Source organism: Schistocerca serialis, chromosome 9 (genome assembly GCF_023864345.2).
Source record: "Schistocerca serialis cubense isolate TAMUIC-IGC-003099 chromosome 9, iqSchSeri2.2, whole genome shotgun sequence".
NCBI lineage: Eukaryota > Metazoa > Arthropoda > Insecta > Orthoptera > Acrididae > Schistocerca > Schistocerca serialis.
The window spans coordinates 206,790,721-206,806,982 of record NC_064646.1 but is presented as its reverse complement, the minus strand read 5'-3'; the positions used below and the strand labels follow the sequence as shown (position 1 = coordinate 206,806,982).

The 16,262-nt window shown below is 38.3% G+C and overlaps 1 protein-coding gene across 1 annotated transcript in view; it reads right to left on the bottom strand.

Moving 5' to 3' along the window:
* LOC126418479 (odorant receptor Or2-like) overlaps positions 1-12,430 on the bottom strand; it is a 31,769-nt gene extending 19,339 nt beyond the window's left edge. The window contains exons 1-2 of the mRNA XM_050085251.1: positions 12,370-12,430; positions 4,507-4,608 (exon numbers count right to left, since the gene is read on the bottom strand). Coding sequence (XP_049941208.1) covers positions 4,507-4,608; positions 12,370-12,426 — 159 coding nt within the window. The 5' untranslated portion in view covers positions 12,427-12,430. The remainder of the gene's footprint in view (positions 1-4,506; positions 4,609-12,369) is intronic.
* Positions 12,431-16,262: the final 3,832 nt, after the last annotated feature.

Here is a 16,262-nt window from a genome sequence, read left to right as displayed (position 1 = left end):
GAGTGCAAGATTCATTTCTTCAAAGCACTTATCTTTGCTTAAACCACGGGCCAAGTTGTACCGCAAAACTGCCCGAATCTCACTTCATGACCACGATGCCTTAGCAAACACTTCAAACTAACACTGCTAGTAAACGACATCGCCCATAGGTCTGGCACAGCGGCTACAGTGCAATTACGAACTATTCTCAGAACACAGCGACAATCAGCCTCCTGCGACTTATTTTTGCGTGATATTGTAAAACTTTCCTAGCACCCTTTATAGTTGCCTTCTCCTTTATTTGGTACGTCTATCGTCTCGGTGGTCTTCCCTGTAATCTCTTCCCTTCGACTTTGCCTTAGATGATCATCTCATCCAAATCCTCCTATCGTCAAATTATGTGCCCAAAGAACTGCAGGATTACCAATACTGGACAACATTTTCTCCGTCCTGAGTTCTTGAAGGATTGATTTCTTGATCCGTTTATCCATCCACGATATTCTCAGCAGTTCTCTACATGTTCAAATCTCAAAAGAATCAATTGTTTTGCGGTTCCCTTCAGTTATTGTCTGTTTCAGCACCCTAACTGGAAACACCAAACATTTCAGCACTCTCAATTTAGTAAGTCTGGTTAGGGCTTAGTCTTTCCATGTTAATGCCAGCTTCGATACAGCATATCTACCCAGAACAATCTTACATAGTGTTCCCTGTGTAGAGTCATCGTCTTTCTCAACCACCGGACCTAGGTAGACAAAACGATCGACTTCTTCACATTCTGATAGTAGGTGGTAGTCACTCACCTCTATCAGTAATCGTCACCTTGGGCTTTTTCTTATTAACTGACAATCCAAAGTTCTTGGTTTCTCTCTTAACTCTATCCAGTAATTTCTTCATTTCCACTTGTGACACTGTGCGCGTTGTGGTGCCACTAGAAAAATTTAAATTACTGATTCTACATCCTCCAATTCGGATCCGACCAGTCCAGCCACGAAGACCTTCTCTCATAACACATTCTCCGTAGATGGCAAATAGAACTGGCTATAAAATGCACCTCTGTCTAGCTCCTTTACATGGTTCAAATCGATCTGAAACAGTTTTATCTAGTCTGATTACTACCTACTATCAGAGAACAGATTTCTGATAAGAATAATAAGATGATCAGGAACACCCGTTTCTGCTAGGATGCTCCGAAGTTCTTTCCATCGAACACAATCGAAGGCCTTGCTCTAGTCCGAGAAACGAAGAGCTGATGGGGTACTAAATTCCCTACATTTTTCGGTTGCTGTTTGACACCGGGAATCTGTTTTCATGTTCCTTTATTATGTATAAACCCAGCTTGCTCTGGTGATATTTTGTTATATAAGTATGTTCTCAGGCATTCATGGATGACATTTAGAAAATTTTGTTGGCATATGAAGTTAATGGAATGGTTCTCACAAAGCTGTTCGTTTCCTTTCTTATGAAAGAGAATCATTACTCACATGGCTCAGTCCTCTATCCATGTTCTGTTATTCCATATGCTGTTATATATTTCACGCTAGATTTTCAAATCAAAATCTCCGGATATATTGATCAGTTCAGCAGTAATAAGGTTTTTCCAGGTAGCTTGTTATTTTTTGTTTAGCTATAGCTTTTCTGACTTCTTCTTTTAAGATGTTAGAGTCCTTCTCTACTGGAATGTTTTTCCTCGGCCAACTTTTCCATTTTTATTCATGTACAACTTTTTACATTCTCCACCTATCAGCAGCTAATTCTATGTTTGTTACAGACGTGTCATCTTCGTCTTCTGTAACGTATGTTCTTGGTTGAAGCATCTTGTTACTTTGTTCATTTCATTGAACATGCATGTGGTCTCATTGCGTTCCCAGAGTTTCTCAATTCTTCCGCATGTTTCATTGATGCAATTATTTTTGTGCCTTCAGCAGCTCCTCTGTATCAACGCCGATAACTTGCGGTACTTCTGAGTTTCCTCTAATACTTTTCTGTCCTCAATGACTTGTGTAGGTTCGTTATTTTTACTCTTCACTTTTTGTTATCTTTGACTACTTCCTCAGCTCTCAGAAATAATGTCTCCTTCATCAAATACTATTTCTCTGCAGATCTCATCTTGTTTGGCAGGTCAAAAGTATTCCTTTGACTCGGTTCCTCGAAATCTCAGTTTCAGCCATTTTCTAATATTAATTTAATTTCATATTCCTTGTTAAAAATATGTACCACATTTGAACATGTTCGTGTGTTTTCGAATCCTTATGAAGAGGGGAAATTGTGAACACTGTAAGTGTCAAATCTCACATTTGTTAGGAGAATGAAAAAATATTTTATTTCTATTTGTACATAACTGATTTGTATCTCAAAAAAAGCGAAGATATCCTGGTGCCCCAGATTTGTCCCGCTAACCCCTCCACTGCAAAAAAATAATGAAACACATCAGAAAATAATACGTTATTAAGAACGTTCTAAATATCATACCAGTAAAATAACAGATCCTGTGCCAAGAAGAAAGTTTTTGCAAATTGATTCTTGCAAAGAAGAAAAAAAAGCATCCAGTGATCGTTAACAATGCTATTTGTTTACACGAACTATCGGTTTTGAACCAACATTTCTGATGGCAGTTAACATTCATATTTTGAATGTTGTTGTTTACATTAGTTGTAGGTTTTTTCTCAACAACTAATTTAAACAGCAACAAATGTAATATATCAGACAAACAACGTCAAACAATGGCTACCCACCCACCTTTGTGGATCCCATAATGTACACCTAGCAGAAATAAGATGTGCGCTCTTTTCTTTACCTTGTTCTCGAACCAAAACCTCAAGAATGCAATAAACAGTGCACAATTCCACGTTTAGGAAAACTTGTATCACCTGCTTAAAGGAGTCTTTAGTTACAAGGTAAAACAAAACGTATTACAGCCCTTTCACAGGCAAGGAAGTTCAACTATTTTGAAATAATGAAAATTAATATACTTATGTTGATCAGCCCAAGCTTAGTACTGAATGACCAGACTCAGTTGCCTTACTTGCTACTTACAACTGTAGATTCGAATCATAATCCCATCATGGCCATGTTCTAAATTACCCCTCTTACTCACATGCTCCATTTTCCATTATTTCAGTTACTATAATTTCTCTCATTGTGTTAAAAAAATTACCTTGTTCAGTCAACTTTCACTACACCACATGCTTATCTCTGTACTTGATGACTGTGTAACAGCAGAAAACCAGTTAGTGACATAAATAATAAATATTGTAGCCTATTGAACAACATTTTATTTGTGGAATTTTAAGTACTCAATCACACCATTTGTTTTTTTATTATTAGAACTGCACCCAACAAAGATCACTTCCGTTATATTTTAAGTGTTGGAGCACCAAGTCGCAAGGGCGCCCATCGGATAGTCTCCTGCGAATAAGGAGTATTTTCAGTGTTTGAGGAGACTAACTACGATTTGCCGACTTGTAGATAGTCACAAAAAACTTCCAGTTATGGCCTCGTTAAAAACCTGAGGAAACCGACTTATAAATCATTCACTTGAAAGAAAAATAACTGACTACACCATTTTTTTTTCTTTTTCCTGAGAACTAGGGGTATCTACAGCCACAGCTTACCCCCCAGATATGGGCGCCCTTGTGAAGAAATTAGGTTAATTTTATGTGCATTGAGTAGAAAACGTTATGCTTTAACCATTTCTTTTCACATCATCCTTATTGTAATGATTTTGTATTGTAATAAAGGGTTACTTATTATTTTCGTTTAACAAATACACATATATGCTATGGTAAATTAAAAACAAAAGAAACGGAATGTAAAATGTAAAGTCATAATTTACAATGTAAAACAGATACAAGTTAAATAAACAATTAGAAAAATAATGAATGATTAGATATTTTATCGAGGTACGTTGAGAATAACCTGACATGAAATTGTGTGAAGCATATTTTACAAAGTGGTATTGCAGAAATCAGCTTTAATATATATGGATACATGTGACTTGGTAGCTTCTTCAATTTATGTTGTAACAGAAGTTTTCGTTTTCCGGAACTACTTAATGGTGGTGCGATATTTTGCAAAATTTAATATTATTGCAAAAGTTATTACACGGTTTTCAAGAATGTTGATTACTTATCAACTTTTATATGAAAATATTTTTTTATACTTTATCATTTGGAAGATATTCCGTCTAAACCTAACGTGCCAAATTATCTTTTAGGCTGTGATTTACCCCGTGAACGTGAAACTGGGCACAAACAAGAAAAAACCGTTTTCCATTGTTTCGCCCCTCTACAAACTCTCCGTGTTTCATCAGTACCATTTATTAACCCATGAGAGTGTCCCTATAGGAGAACTGCAGGCTGCAAGAACACTTCATTGGGCCACATGCTGTCCGTGGCCCGCAGTTTCACACCTAATGTTGTGAACGGACCCCATGAAACTAGTCTACCGACAGAGGATTGTTGTTGTACTTATGAACATCTGCTGTTGAACATCATGGGCTCCCGTTTCCAAACCCCAAGTTGTACCCACCTGTTCGGTAATGTTGTGTGCTCCCCAGCAATACAAGAAGATCTGACCAGTGGGTACAGGAAGAAAACAGGCGCATTTTAGCACTGAGCTGAAATCCGTGCTCTGTAACAAATAAATTATGTAGCCACAAATATAAACGGTTAGAAGGCGAAAACGGCAGTTACTGAATTAGATTAACATGTATGTGAGACACACATAAATAAGATAAAAGTGAAACTAAATTTTTCTAAAAAAGCTCACTTGGCAAGAAAGTATGAGATGAACTTATATTAAGCACTGTACAACAGTGAATGATTTAATGTATTTCTATAATATCTGTTTTTGCAATCCGAGTTGAGATGTAGACAATGATAAAATACAGTTTTGCCTAGTAGGAACCTATGATCGTATTATGAGGTAAGAATCGATCTTCCAGCATTACGTAGTTAAATGCAGGGGTATTGAACTGACATCAGAATGAGCTGTCGTGGAAACAAATCATAGTTCACATTAAAAGCTCTGAACCGTAACAGTATTCTTAGTATCGTCTTCAGGTCTTCAAATAACTGTTCCGTTGGTCCGCCTCTGCCCCTTCCATTTCGAATTTTGTCTTCAAAACTGTTCGTTATCCACTTATTATGCCGCTGTACATGGCTCAGACGTTTTGTCTTTTTCTTTTACTTTGTTTGACTACTGTCGAGTTCTCTTTCATTATTTATACTTTCAGAACGTTATTATTTCTTTCTTTCTGAAGATCCTGATTATTCAGGCGATTCTCCAGTACATCAACATTTCTGTAGATTCTAATTGTTGTATGACACTTTTACCTGTCTTACAGGACACACATTAAAAAAGTGCCATACTGGAGGCAAAAGCCTTAGTAAAAGACACTTTTTATTCGATGCTACAGTAATTCACAGTTAGCAGGTTTAACTACCTATGAGTGAACTTGTTGTCTTCAATTATCGTACTCACTAAATGATAAAATTTAATTACCTTTCCAATTCTGAACTTTCCGAATGCTAGTGTTTATGGGTTTCCAGTGATCAGTCCTATCTAACTCTAATACCTCCATTTCCGGAGTGTTTATCTTCATTTAATGTTGAGTATAACTGCCAGCAATTTCAGCATATTGCTCGTAGTCTTTCTTGAATCTGGGACTGATCCGCCTTGGGACGAAGTAGTATGTAATGTGCCGCTTCGCAGTTTATCTTTTATGGTGTCTTTTACATCACTGCCTGAAACTAGGTTCATGAACGACAGCTTTCCTGTCCGCTATCTTTCAAGATTTTACATTCTTTTGCTTCCATCTACAGATATGTGTGAGCTGCATGTTACATAAAATCCAGATTAACCGCTAGCCCTTTTATGCACAGAATAAAAGGTCAGTTTTTTACTTAGATGATCAGAAAATTGCCCAAACGAGTTAGAGCAGCGAACTTCCACTATTTCTCTACCGGATCATCCGCAATGCAAAAATTCCTTCCTTAGAATGTCTGCAGAACGTAACATCAAATTTTTCTTCTTTATGCAGATGGCACTGAGTAAGACAACGCATGGGTAGGGCTCTGGATCGCATTCGGGTAGACAGAGGTTCAAATCTTCTTCTGGTCATCCGAATTTACATTTTCCATTATATCTTCCCCCCACCCCCCCCCCCCCCCCCCCCCCATGAACCATGGACCTTGCCGTTGATGGGGAGGCTTGCGTGCCTCAACGATACAGATAGCCGTACCATAGGTGCAACCACAACGGAGGGGTATCTGTTGAGATGCCAGACAAACGCGTGGTTCCTGAAGAGGGGTAGTAGCCTTTTCGGTAGTTGCAGGGGCAACAGTCTGGATGATTGACTGATCTGGCCTTGTAACACTAACCAAAACGGCCTTGCTGCTGTGGTACTGTGAACGGCTGAAAGCAAGGGAAAACTAAAGCTGCAATTTTTCCCGAGGGCATACAGGTTTACTGTGTGATTAAATGATGATGGCGTCCTCTTGGGTAAAATATTTCGGAGGTAGAACAGTCCCCCATTCGGATCTCCGGGCGGGGACTACTCAAGAGGACGACGTTATCAGGAGAAAGAAAACTGGCGTTCTACGGATCGGAGCGTGGAATGTCAGATCCCTTAATCGGGCAGGTAGGTTAGAAAATTTAAAAAGGGAAATGGATAGGTTAAAGTTAGATATAGTGGGAATTAGTGAAGTTCGGTGGCAGGAGGAACAAGAATTTTGGTCAGGTGAATACAGGGTTATAAACACAAAATCAAATAGGGGTAATGCTGGAGTAGTTTTAATAATGAATGGAAAATAGGAGTGAGGGTAAGCTACTACAAACACCATAGTGAACGCATTATTGTAGCCAAGATAGACACGAAGCCCACACCTACTACAGTAGTACAAGTTTATACGCCAACTAGCTCTGCAGATGATGAAGAAATTGATGAAATGTATGACGAGATAAAAGAAATTATTCAGGTAGTGAAGGAAGACGAAAATTTAATAGGCATGGCTGACTGGAATTCGACAGTAGGAAGAGGAAGAGAAGGAAACGTAGTAGGTGAATATGGATTGGGGGTAAGAAATGAAAGAGGAAGCTGCATGGTAGAATTTTGCACAGAGCATAACTTAATTATAGCTAACACTGGGTTCAAGAATCATAAAAGAAGGTTGTATACATGGAAGAATCCTGGAGATATTAGAAGGTTTCAGATAGATTACGTAATGGTAAGACAGAGATTTAGGAACCAGGTTTTAAATTGTAAGACATTTCCAGGGCCAGACGTGGACTCTGAACACAATCTATTGGTTATGAACTGTAGATTAAAACTGAAGAAACTGCAAAGAGGTGGGAATTTAAGGAGATGGGACCTGGATAAACTGAAAGAACCAGAGGTTGTAAAGAGTTTCAGGGAGAGCATAAGGGAACAATTGAGAGAAATGGGGGAAAAAAGTACAGTAGAAGAAGAATGGGTAGCTTTAAGGGATGAAATAGTGAAGGCAGCAGAGGATCAAGTAGATAAAAAGAAGAGGGCTAGTAGAAATCCTTGGGTAACAGAAAAGATATTGAATTTAATTGATGAAAGGAGAAAATACAGAATAGCAGTAAATGAAGCAGGCAAAAAGGAATACAAACGTCTCAAAAACAAGATCGACAGGAAGTGCACAATGGCTAAGCAGGGATGGCTAGAGGACAAATGTAAGGATGTAGAGGCTTATCTAACGAAGGGTAAGACAGATACTGCCTACAGGAAAATTAAAGAGACCTTTGGAGAAAAGAGAAATGGTTCAAATGGCTCTGAGCACTATGGGACTCAACTGCTGTGGTCATTAGTCCCCTAGAACTTAGAACTATTTAAACCTAACTAACCTAAGGACATCACAAACATCCATGCCCGAGGCAGGATTCGAACCTGCGAACGTAGCGGTCTTGCGGTTCCAGACTGCAGCGCCTTTAACCGCACGGCCACTTCGGACGGCGAGAAAAGAGAACCACTTGTATGAATATCAAGAGCTCAGATGGAAACCCAGTTCTAAGAGAAGAGGGGAAAACAGAAAGGTGGAAGGAGTATAAAGAGGGTCTATACAGGGGCGATGTTCTTGAGGACAATATTATGGAAATGGAAGAGGATGCAGATGAAGATGAAATGGGAGACATGATACTGCGTCACGAGTTTGACAAAACACTGAAAGACTTAAGACGAAACAAATTCCCGGGAGTAGACAACATTCCATTAGAACTACTGACAGCCTTAGGAGAGCCAGTCCTGACAAAACTCTACCATCTGGTGAGCAAGATGTATGAGACAGGTGAAATTCCCTCAGACTTCAAGAAGAATATAATAATTCCAATCCCAAAGTAAGCAGGTGTTGACAGATGTGAAAATTACCGAACTATCAGTTTAATGAGTCAGAGCTTCAAATGCTAACGCGAATTCTTTACAGACGAATGGAAAAACTGGTAGAAGCCGACCTCGTGGAAGATCAGTTTGGGTTCCGTAGAAATGTTGGAACACGTGAGGCAATACTGACCCTACGACTTATCTTAGAAAATATATTAAGGAAAGGCAAACCTATGTTTTTAGCCTTTGTAGACTTAGAGAAAGCTTTTGACAATGTTGACTGGAATACTCTCTTTCAAACTCTGAAGGTGGCAGGGGTAAAATACAGGAAGCGAAAGGCTATTTACAGTTTGTACAGAAACCAGATGGCAGTTATAAGAGTCGAGGGACATGAAAGGGATGCAGTGGTTGGGAAGGGAGTGAGACAGGGTTGTAGCCTCTCCCCGGTGCTATTCAATCTGTATATTGAGCAAGCAGTAAAGGAAACAAAAGAAAAGTTTGGGTACTTATTAAAATCCATGGAGAAGAAATAAAAACTTTGAGGTTCGCCGATGACATTGTAATTCTATCAGAGACAGCAAAGGACTTGGAAGAGCAGTTGAAGGGAATGGACATTGTCTTGAAAGGATGGTATAAGATGAACATCAACAAAAGCAAAACGAGCATAATGGAATGTAGTTGAATTAAGTCAGGTGATGCTGAGGGAATTAGATTAGGAAATGAGACACTTAAAGTAGTAAAGGAGTTTTGCTATTTGGGGAGCAAAATAACTGATGATGGTCAAAGTAGAGAGGATATAAAATGTAGACTGGCAATGGCAAGGAAAGCGTTTCTGAAGAAGAGAAATTTGTTAACATCGAGTATTGATTTAAGTGTCAGGAAGTCGTTTCTGAAAGTATTTGTATGGAGTGTAGCCATGCATGGAAGTGAAACATGGACGATAAATAGTTTAGACAAGAAGAGAATAGAAGCTTTCGACATGTGGTGCTACAGAAGAATGCTGATGATTAGATGGGTGGATCACATAACTAATGAGGAGGTACTGAATAGAATTGGGGAGAAGAGGGGTTTGTGGCACAACTTGACTAGAAGATGGGATCGGTTTGTAAGACACGTTCTGAGGCATCAAGGGATCACCAATTTAGTACTGGAGGGCGGCGTGGAGGGTAAAAATCGTAGAGGGAGACCACGAGATGAATACACTAAGCAGATTCAGAAGGATGTAGGCTGCAGCAGGTACTGGGAGATGAAGAAGCTTGCACAGGATAGAGTAGCATGGAGAGCTGCATCAAACCAGTCTCAGGACTGAAGATCACAACAACAACAACAACAATATGATATCCTTAAATAGCTCAAGGAGAAGGGGATGGCCTATCAGCTTCAGTTTCCTAATCCGAACTTGCAATCTACGTAGAAGGAAGATTAGGATTTAAAGTTCTGTCAACATTCAGGTCATTAAAGACGGAGCACATGCTCGGAATGTTTCAAGGATGAGTAAAGAAATCGGACGATCCTTTTCAAAAAAAATGATCACTGCACTGGAATGATTGAGGAAAATCACAGGAAATATAAATCTGGAAAAGCCGAGCGTGGATCTGTTCCATTGTCCTCCCGAATGTGTATGCATTGCGCGACCTCGATCGGTCTTTCGCTCTGTCTCTGATGACCACGTCGCCGATGGAACGTTAAACCCTAATCTTGTTTTCTTCCTTTCCTTTTGTTTCGATGTCAGTGTTTTTTTTCTTTCAATACAATTGTCACAGCCAGTTAAAAATAATCTTGCTTTGCGAGTACCGAGTGTGCGAAGACTTACCAAGGCTCAGAGGAGATAAGTATCAAAAGTGTGGAAACCATTCTCTGGGAACCAATAATTGATGGTTAACAGTACCCAAGACAGGAATTTAAGAGCGCCGTCGGTGATGCTGAAGACTATCAAATAGTTTTCAAATTAACATAAATGACAGCTGTGGCATTTTCAACTTGAATGAAAGGATACTTCATTGGGATAATTTTAATAGCAACATCATTTCTGAATTAAACAGTAGGAAGTAGAGAGTTAGATGTGTGAAGTGTATTTCTGGGAAACGGTGGTGTTGGGGGCATGGGGAGGGGAGAATACATCAACTAATTATCAAAGAGCCTTATATCTACCTGCATAAACTGTTCACCTTTAACAGTAGTGTAACTATGTGGCTTCTGACACGCTTTGCTCTTAAGTAACCACGGAAAGTGCAAGTGTTAGCGTGGTTTGCCTAGATACAAGGGCGGAGGCAAAGACCTTGAATGCAAGGCATCAACAAGATGACAGCAGACTCTTTATCAGTGGTATCTTCAAGTCATACACTCTCACTTTGCCCCCCTCTTTCAACAGCCAAACAAAATCAACGATGGCAGAACTAGCCCAGTTGTGCTAGTGTGCGAAATTAAAAGATCCAAGATGATGTAACGAGCCAAGTTGACAAGAAACACCTAATGAAATTCTTTTGTGCTTTATAAATTATAAGCAATTTTATCGAAGATTTTATGCTTCAGATAACGACTCTGTCATCTCCTTTGGAAATGTTACATTTCTGTCACTATAACTGATCACGTTCTGTGTGTAAACATAGTGTATGTTGTCCAGTTTAACTGATACAATGCAATAAAAAAAACTTCCTCACTCCTTTGTAAAATTATTTTTGAGTTTAAGAAGTAAAAATACTTTCTTCCTTCTTTTCTGTGTGGTGTTTTTCACTCCATATATATATATATATATATATATATATATATATATATATATATATATATATATATATATGTTGTCTAAAATACTAGACAGATACACAACAAATAGACTTTCTAAGTATACTAAGTATATTTACACCTACTCTTGGTGTATAAACCATATATATATATATATATATATATATATATATATATATATATTCCCTGCATATAATTAACGTAAAAGTTTTTGTCACTCACTACACATAACCGTAATTTTTTTCTAAGTTTATCATTCCATTCCCTCAGTTTTCAATAAGTAAACTACAACAGAGAGTGGTGGGTATATAACTGTATTAATTAATAATGTATTTTATTCTGTATTTTTCATCAATCAAAAACTGAGATGTGAGTAGTTATTCAAAATGGTGAAAGTTCATGTGAAATCCTAAAGACAATTATTTATTGTTCATCACATCCTGATTACTCTGCTTATTTGCGCAACATTGGAAAATTCACTAAAAATAAATTCTTTAAGGAAATATCCTTAAAATGTGTTATGTAAACACATCAAACTGTCATACTTCTTTTATAAATTACGATTTGATTTGAAAAACAAAAGCTGTATTTTTAATATTTTAAACATAGCTGCACAACAGAAACGGTTTCACGTAATAAAATTATAAACAGTCGAAACCTAGGTAAAGAATTTCTTTATCCATTGCAACTGGTCGGCTGTTTATAATTTTATTAGCTGTATTTTTCTTAAATTTTATTTGCCAGTTTTCAACATATATAGTCTCCATAAAGTTATTGCGTTTAGTAAGGTTTTCAGTATTTTGGTAAAATTTCTGGAAGTTCATCTTCCAGAATGTTCACACATCAAACGCGACGTTAATTAAAACCAAACGGGCCACCATCAGCAAGTATAAGGCACGGAGTATGTACATCAGTTGATTCTTAACTATGAAATGTAAAAAATAAATGCTAGTTGGCTGTTTGAAACCTATGTTTCAAATTTTTTTCTACATCGTCACTCCTTTTATCAGTCGCATTGAATACAGTATTCTGATGAACAAAATCTTTATAAACAGTCATGAAAAATGAAAGTGTCACAATCAATGAGGCAAAAAAGAATTATTTCGTCTGTCTATAATAAGGACACAGGTGCCCTTGTTAATAAACGAATCGTTGAATGAAAAGAATCATTGAACACTGCAGCTTGCTGTATAGGTAAATACTTACAAGAAACGCATTTTTTACGTGCAAAAATATTATTTACCACTAAAAGTGCGTGCATAGAAATGTTACGATCTGTTTACTACAATTTACAATTAAGATCTTACATATGTTGCTTGAAATAATGTCACACATATGCTGAGAACGCTGAAGCAGAATTGCATAATTGCAATTGAGCTCATTGTCTTCTCTAACTGTTTGACGAACCTGCAACAGCAAAATTAGTTTACCATATGAGCCAGTGCATTCTACAAGAGAGTAAAAACAAGAACCTTAATACTTGGTAATCAAATCTGGTGACCTTCAAGAAGTAAAATAACAAACTACCCACTACGATAGAAGATATAGCTAATCCTAGCTATGTAGTAAATATATTTAATCCTTAAAATATGACCATAATTTTCTTTCGCCTTACATACGAGCAACAACTCGGACTGAGAGAAGCGTTAAAACTTTTTTGTCGTACCACCTGCCAAATTCTTCGTTTGCAGTAATAATTTTCGAGTTCCGTGTCACTTATTGTTAATGTAAGGCCTATGTTTTTCGTAATGCAGATAATCCTACAGCTAGGTGTAAAAATATTAAGTATTTGAGATGTATAAACAACCAAGTTGCAATGCAAATTTTTACTTCATGTGGTTTATGGAAATAGTTTAGTTCTTGATTCATCTATTGATATTATAAAAATAACCCCTGTATGAATGTAATGGCTAATCCAGGAACTACTGTAGAGGTTTTGATAGGGTTTTCACTAGGAAACAAATTGATTCACGAAGAACTGCTTATAGTGATGATAAGTGTGTAACGTATTTTGTATTACTATCTGCTCCATAATCAGTTCGCATTTGGAGTGACATGCTTTGGTAATGATGAGAGATGAGAACTGGTCATCCAGAGAGCAAGTGATGTCTGGTGGGAAAGGCAGTAACGCAACATCTGCCATATCTCCAGAGAGCTGCGAAGCTTGATCACAGTCTTTAAATATTACTTGTTACAGTACCCTGGAACCCCCAATTTGTTTTTCTGTCTATATGCGAAAGATAGTCACGGCAGCAATTTCAGGGATTTTAGATACGGATTTCACTAATAGACGGATTCCCGAGGAAGGTTTTTATATATCACCACATATTAAAGATGTCTTCCAGCAGTAGATATGTAGTGCTATCTATCCAAAGCAGGAGCTTCTCAAAAAACACAAATAAAGAAAAGATATGTAACAACTTCTGAAACAATAATGGTAATACAATTTAAGGAAACCTTGCTTCTTTGAGTGTGTAGTTGATACATAACAACTAAAACAGACGTTATGTATCAAATTAAGGCTGTGTGTTGGACCAAGACTCAAGCTCGGGCTTTGCCTTTTACGGGCAAGTGCTCTACTGACTCAGCTACACAAGCACGACTCGTCCTCATAGCTTTACTTCCGCCAGTAACTCATCTAATACTTTTTAAACTTCACACAAGCTATCCTACGAAACTTGCAACACTAGCACATCTACAAGACAGGACATTGCGAAGGCTTGGCTTAGCCACAGATGCAGCGTAGTGTGCACCGATATCAAAATTCCTGGCAGATTAAAATCATTGTGCCGGACCGAGACTAGAACTCGGTACCTTTGCTTTTTGCGGGCAAATGGTCTACCGACTGAGTCATCAGGAAGTTTCATACCAGTGCACACACCGTTCCAGAGTGAAAATCTCATTCTGGTTACGTTTATTCCTTGGTTTATGCATAGCAGAATCTTGAACGAAGTGTATGGAAACGAACTTACTGAAAATCCTAAACTGGATATAAAATTTAAATGACAGTACATTCAGCATGCTTCGGCCAACCAGCTATTTAGCAAAGTTCCCTTGGACTTATATACCAACCTCTGAGCGTAGGCGCCCGCAGATATTTCTCCGGTTGGGGAGGGGTGTGTGGAAGCTGCGTACGTGTTAAAAACCAGTGAAATACTTCCAAATCTAGTGATAATAAGGCCCTGAAAGTTCAAGCTATCTAGTAAGTATAATTTTTATGCCCCAGTAAATGATTCTAAAACGTAATATGACTCGTATATTTAAAAAATGGCTCTGAGCAGTATGGGACTTCACATCTCAGGTCATCAGTCCCCTAGAACTTAGAACCACTTAAACCTAACGACATCACACACATCCATGCCCGAGGCAGGATTCGAACCTGCGACCGTAGCGGTCGCGCGGCTCCAAACTGAAGCGCCTAGAACCGCTCGGCCACATCGGCTGACTCGTATATTTAAAGGAAGTAGTCATACACACTTATATAATACAGCGCATCTGAAAATGAGGTTAGTATAGCTATCATCTGAATATTAAACAGCAAGTAATGATTCAGTATGTAAAGGGAAATGAAAATGTAATAACCATGGAGGACTGATCAAGCGGTTGTAGAGGAAGGAGTAGAAGATGAGCTATGGGGGCTTGGCAGTCGTAATAAGAGAGGAAAACACTGAGTTCTGCAACATATTTCAAGTGGTAGTAACGACTACTATGTTCGAGAAGCATAAAAGGAGAAAGTGTAGTTGGAAAAGACCCGGAGATATGGGAAGGCTCCAACTGGATTACCTTGTGGTCAGACAGAGATTACGAAATTAGGTATTCCAGAGTAAGGCATACCGAGACATACATTCAGATGACAGTTTAGTAATGATGAAGAACAGATTGAAATTTAAAAGAATCGGCCAGAAGGAATTGGGATACTTTGGTACTGAGGAAAGATGAAGATTGAAGAGGAGTCGCCATCGCTAATAAGGGCAATCACAGTTGTTGCACATAGATACATAGGTAGAAAGAAGGTAACTCCGAGAAAGCCTTGAATAACAGAAAAATATTCGATCCACGAAGGAAGGAAGTACAAAAATGTTCAGGGAAATAACAAGAAAACGGAAATCACTTTGGAATGAATTAAATAGGAAGTAGATGGTAGACAAGGCGATATGACTGCAGGAAGAAAGTGAAGAAATCGAAAAAGAAATGGTCGCCCGGCGGGCTGACTCAGCACGTAGAAAAAGCAAGGGTTGTAATATTAATAGCGCACAAGCAATTCCAGTGTTATACGCAGAGAACAGTGTAGATGGAAAGAGCACCCTGATGGTCTCTATGAGGAGGCGGACTTGCCTGATGACTTGTTAGAAGAAACTGGAGACGGAACGGAAGACATGGGAGATCCTGTATTAGAATCCGAAAGCGCTCTGGTTGACTTGAGAACAAATAAGACAGTAGGGGTAGATAACATTCCATTGGAATTTCTAAAATCATGAGTGAAAGAGATAACAAAACGAATATTCACGTTCGTGTGTAGGATCTATGGGACTGGCAACATACCATCAAACTTTCGGAAATCAACTATACAATTCCAGAAATATATCATCCAATCAATTCCAAAATCGCAAGGGCAGATAAATGAGAAAATTAGCGCACAAACTGATGCATCCAAGACGCGGAGAAGAGTAATATACAGAGGAATGAAAGAAAAAAATTGAGGTTCAGTTAGATGAGGATCAGTTAGGCTTAGAAAAGTTAGAATCAGCAGAGAGGCCATTCTCTGGTTGTGCTTGATAACAGAGGCAAGACTGAAGAAAACTCAGGACAAGCTCGTAGGATTTGTCGATCTGGAAATAGCGTTCGACAATGTAAAATGGTGCAGGATGTTCAAAATTCTGATAAAAATATAAGTAAGCTATCGCGTGTAATATATAGTATGCACAAGAACCAAGAGGGAAAAAAAAGATTAGAAGACCGAGATCTAAATGCTCATTTTCAGAGGATGTAAGACGGGGATGCAGTCTTTCACCTCTAATGTTCAATCTCTGCTAGAATCAAACATAGGCCTTAATTCGAGGAAGAAAGTTCTGAGAATGTACGTTAAGAGCACAGCATTGTACGGTAGTGAAACATGGACTGTGGGAAAACCAGAACGGAGGAAAATCGAAGCGTTTGAGATGTGGTGCTAGACAATAATTTTGTAAATTAGACGGAATGA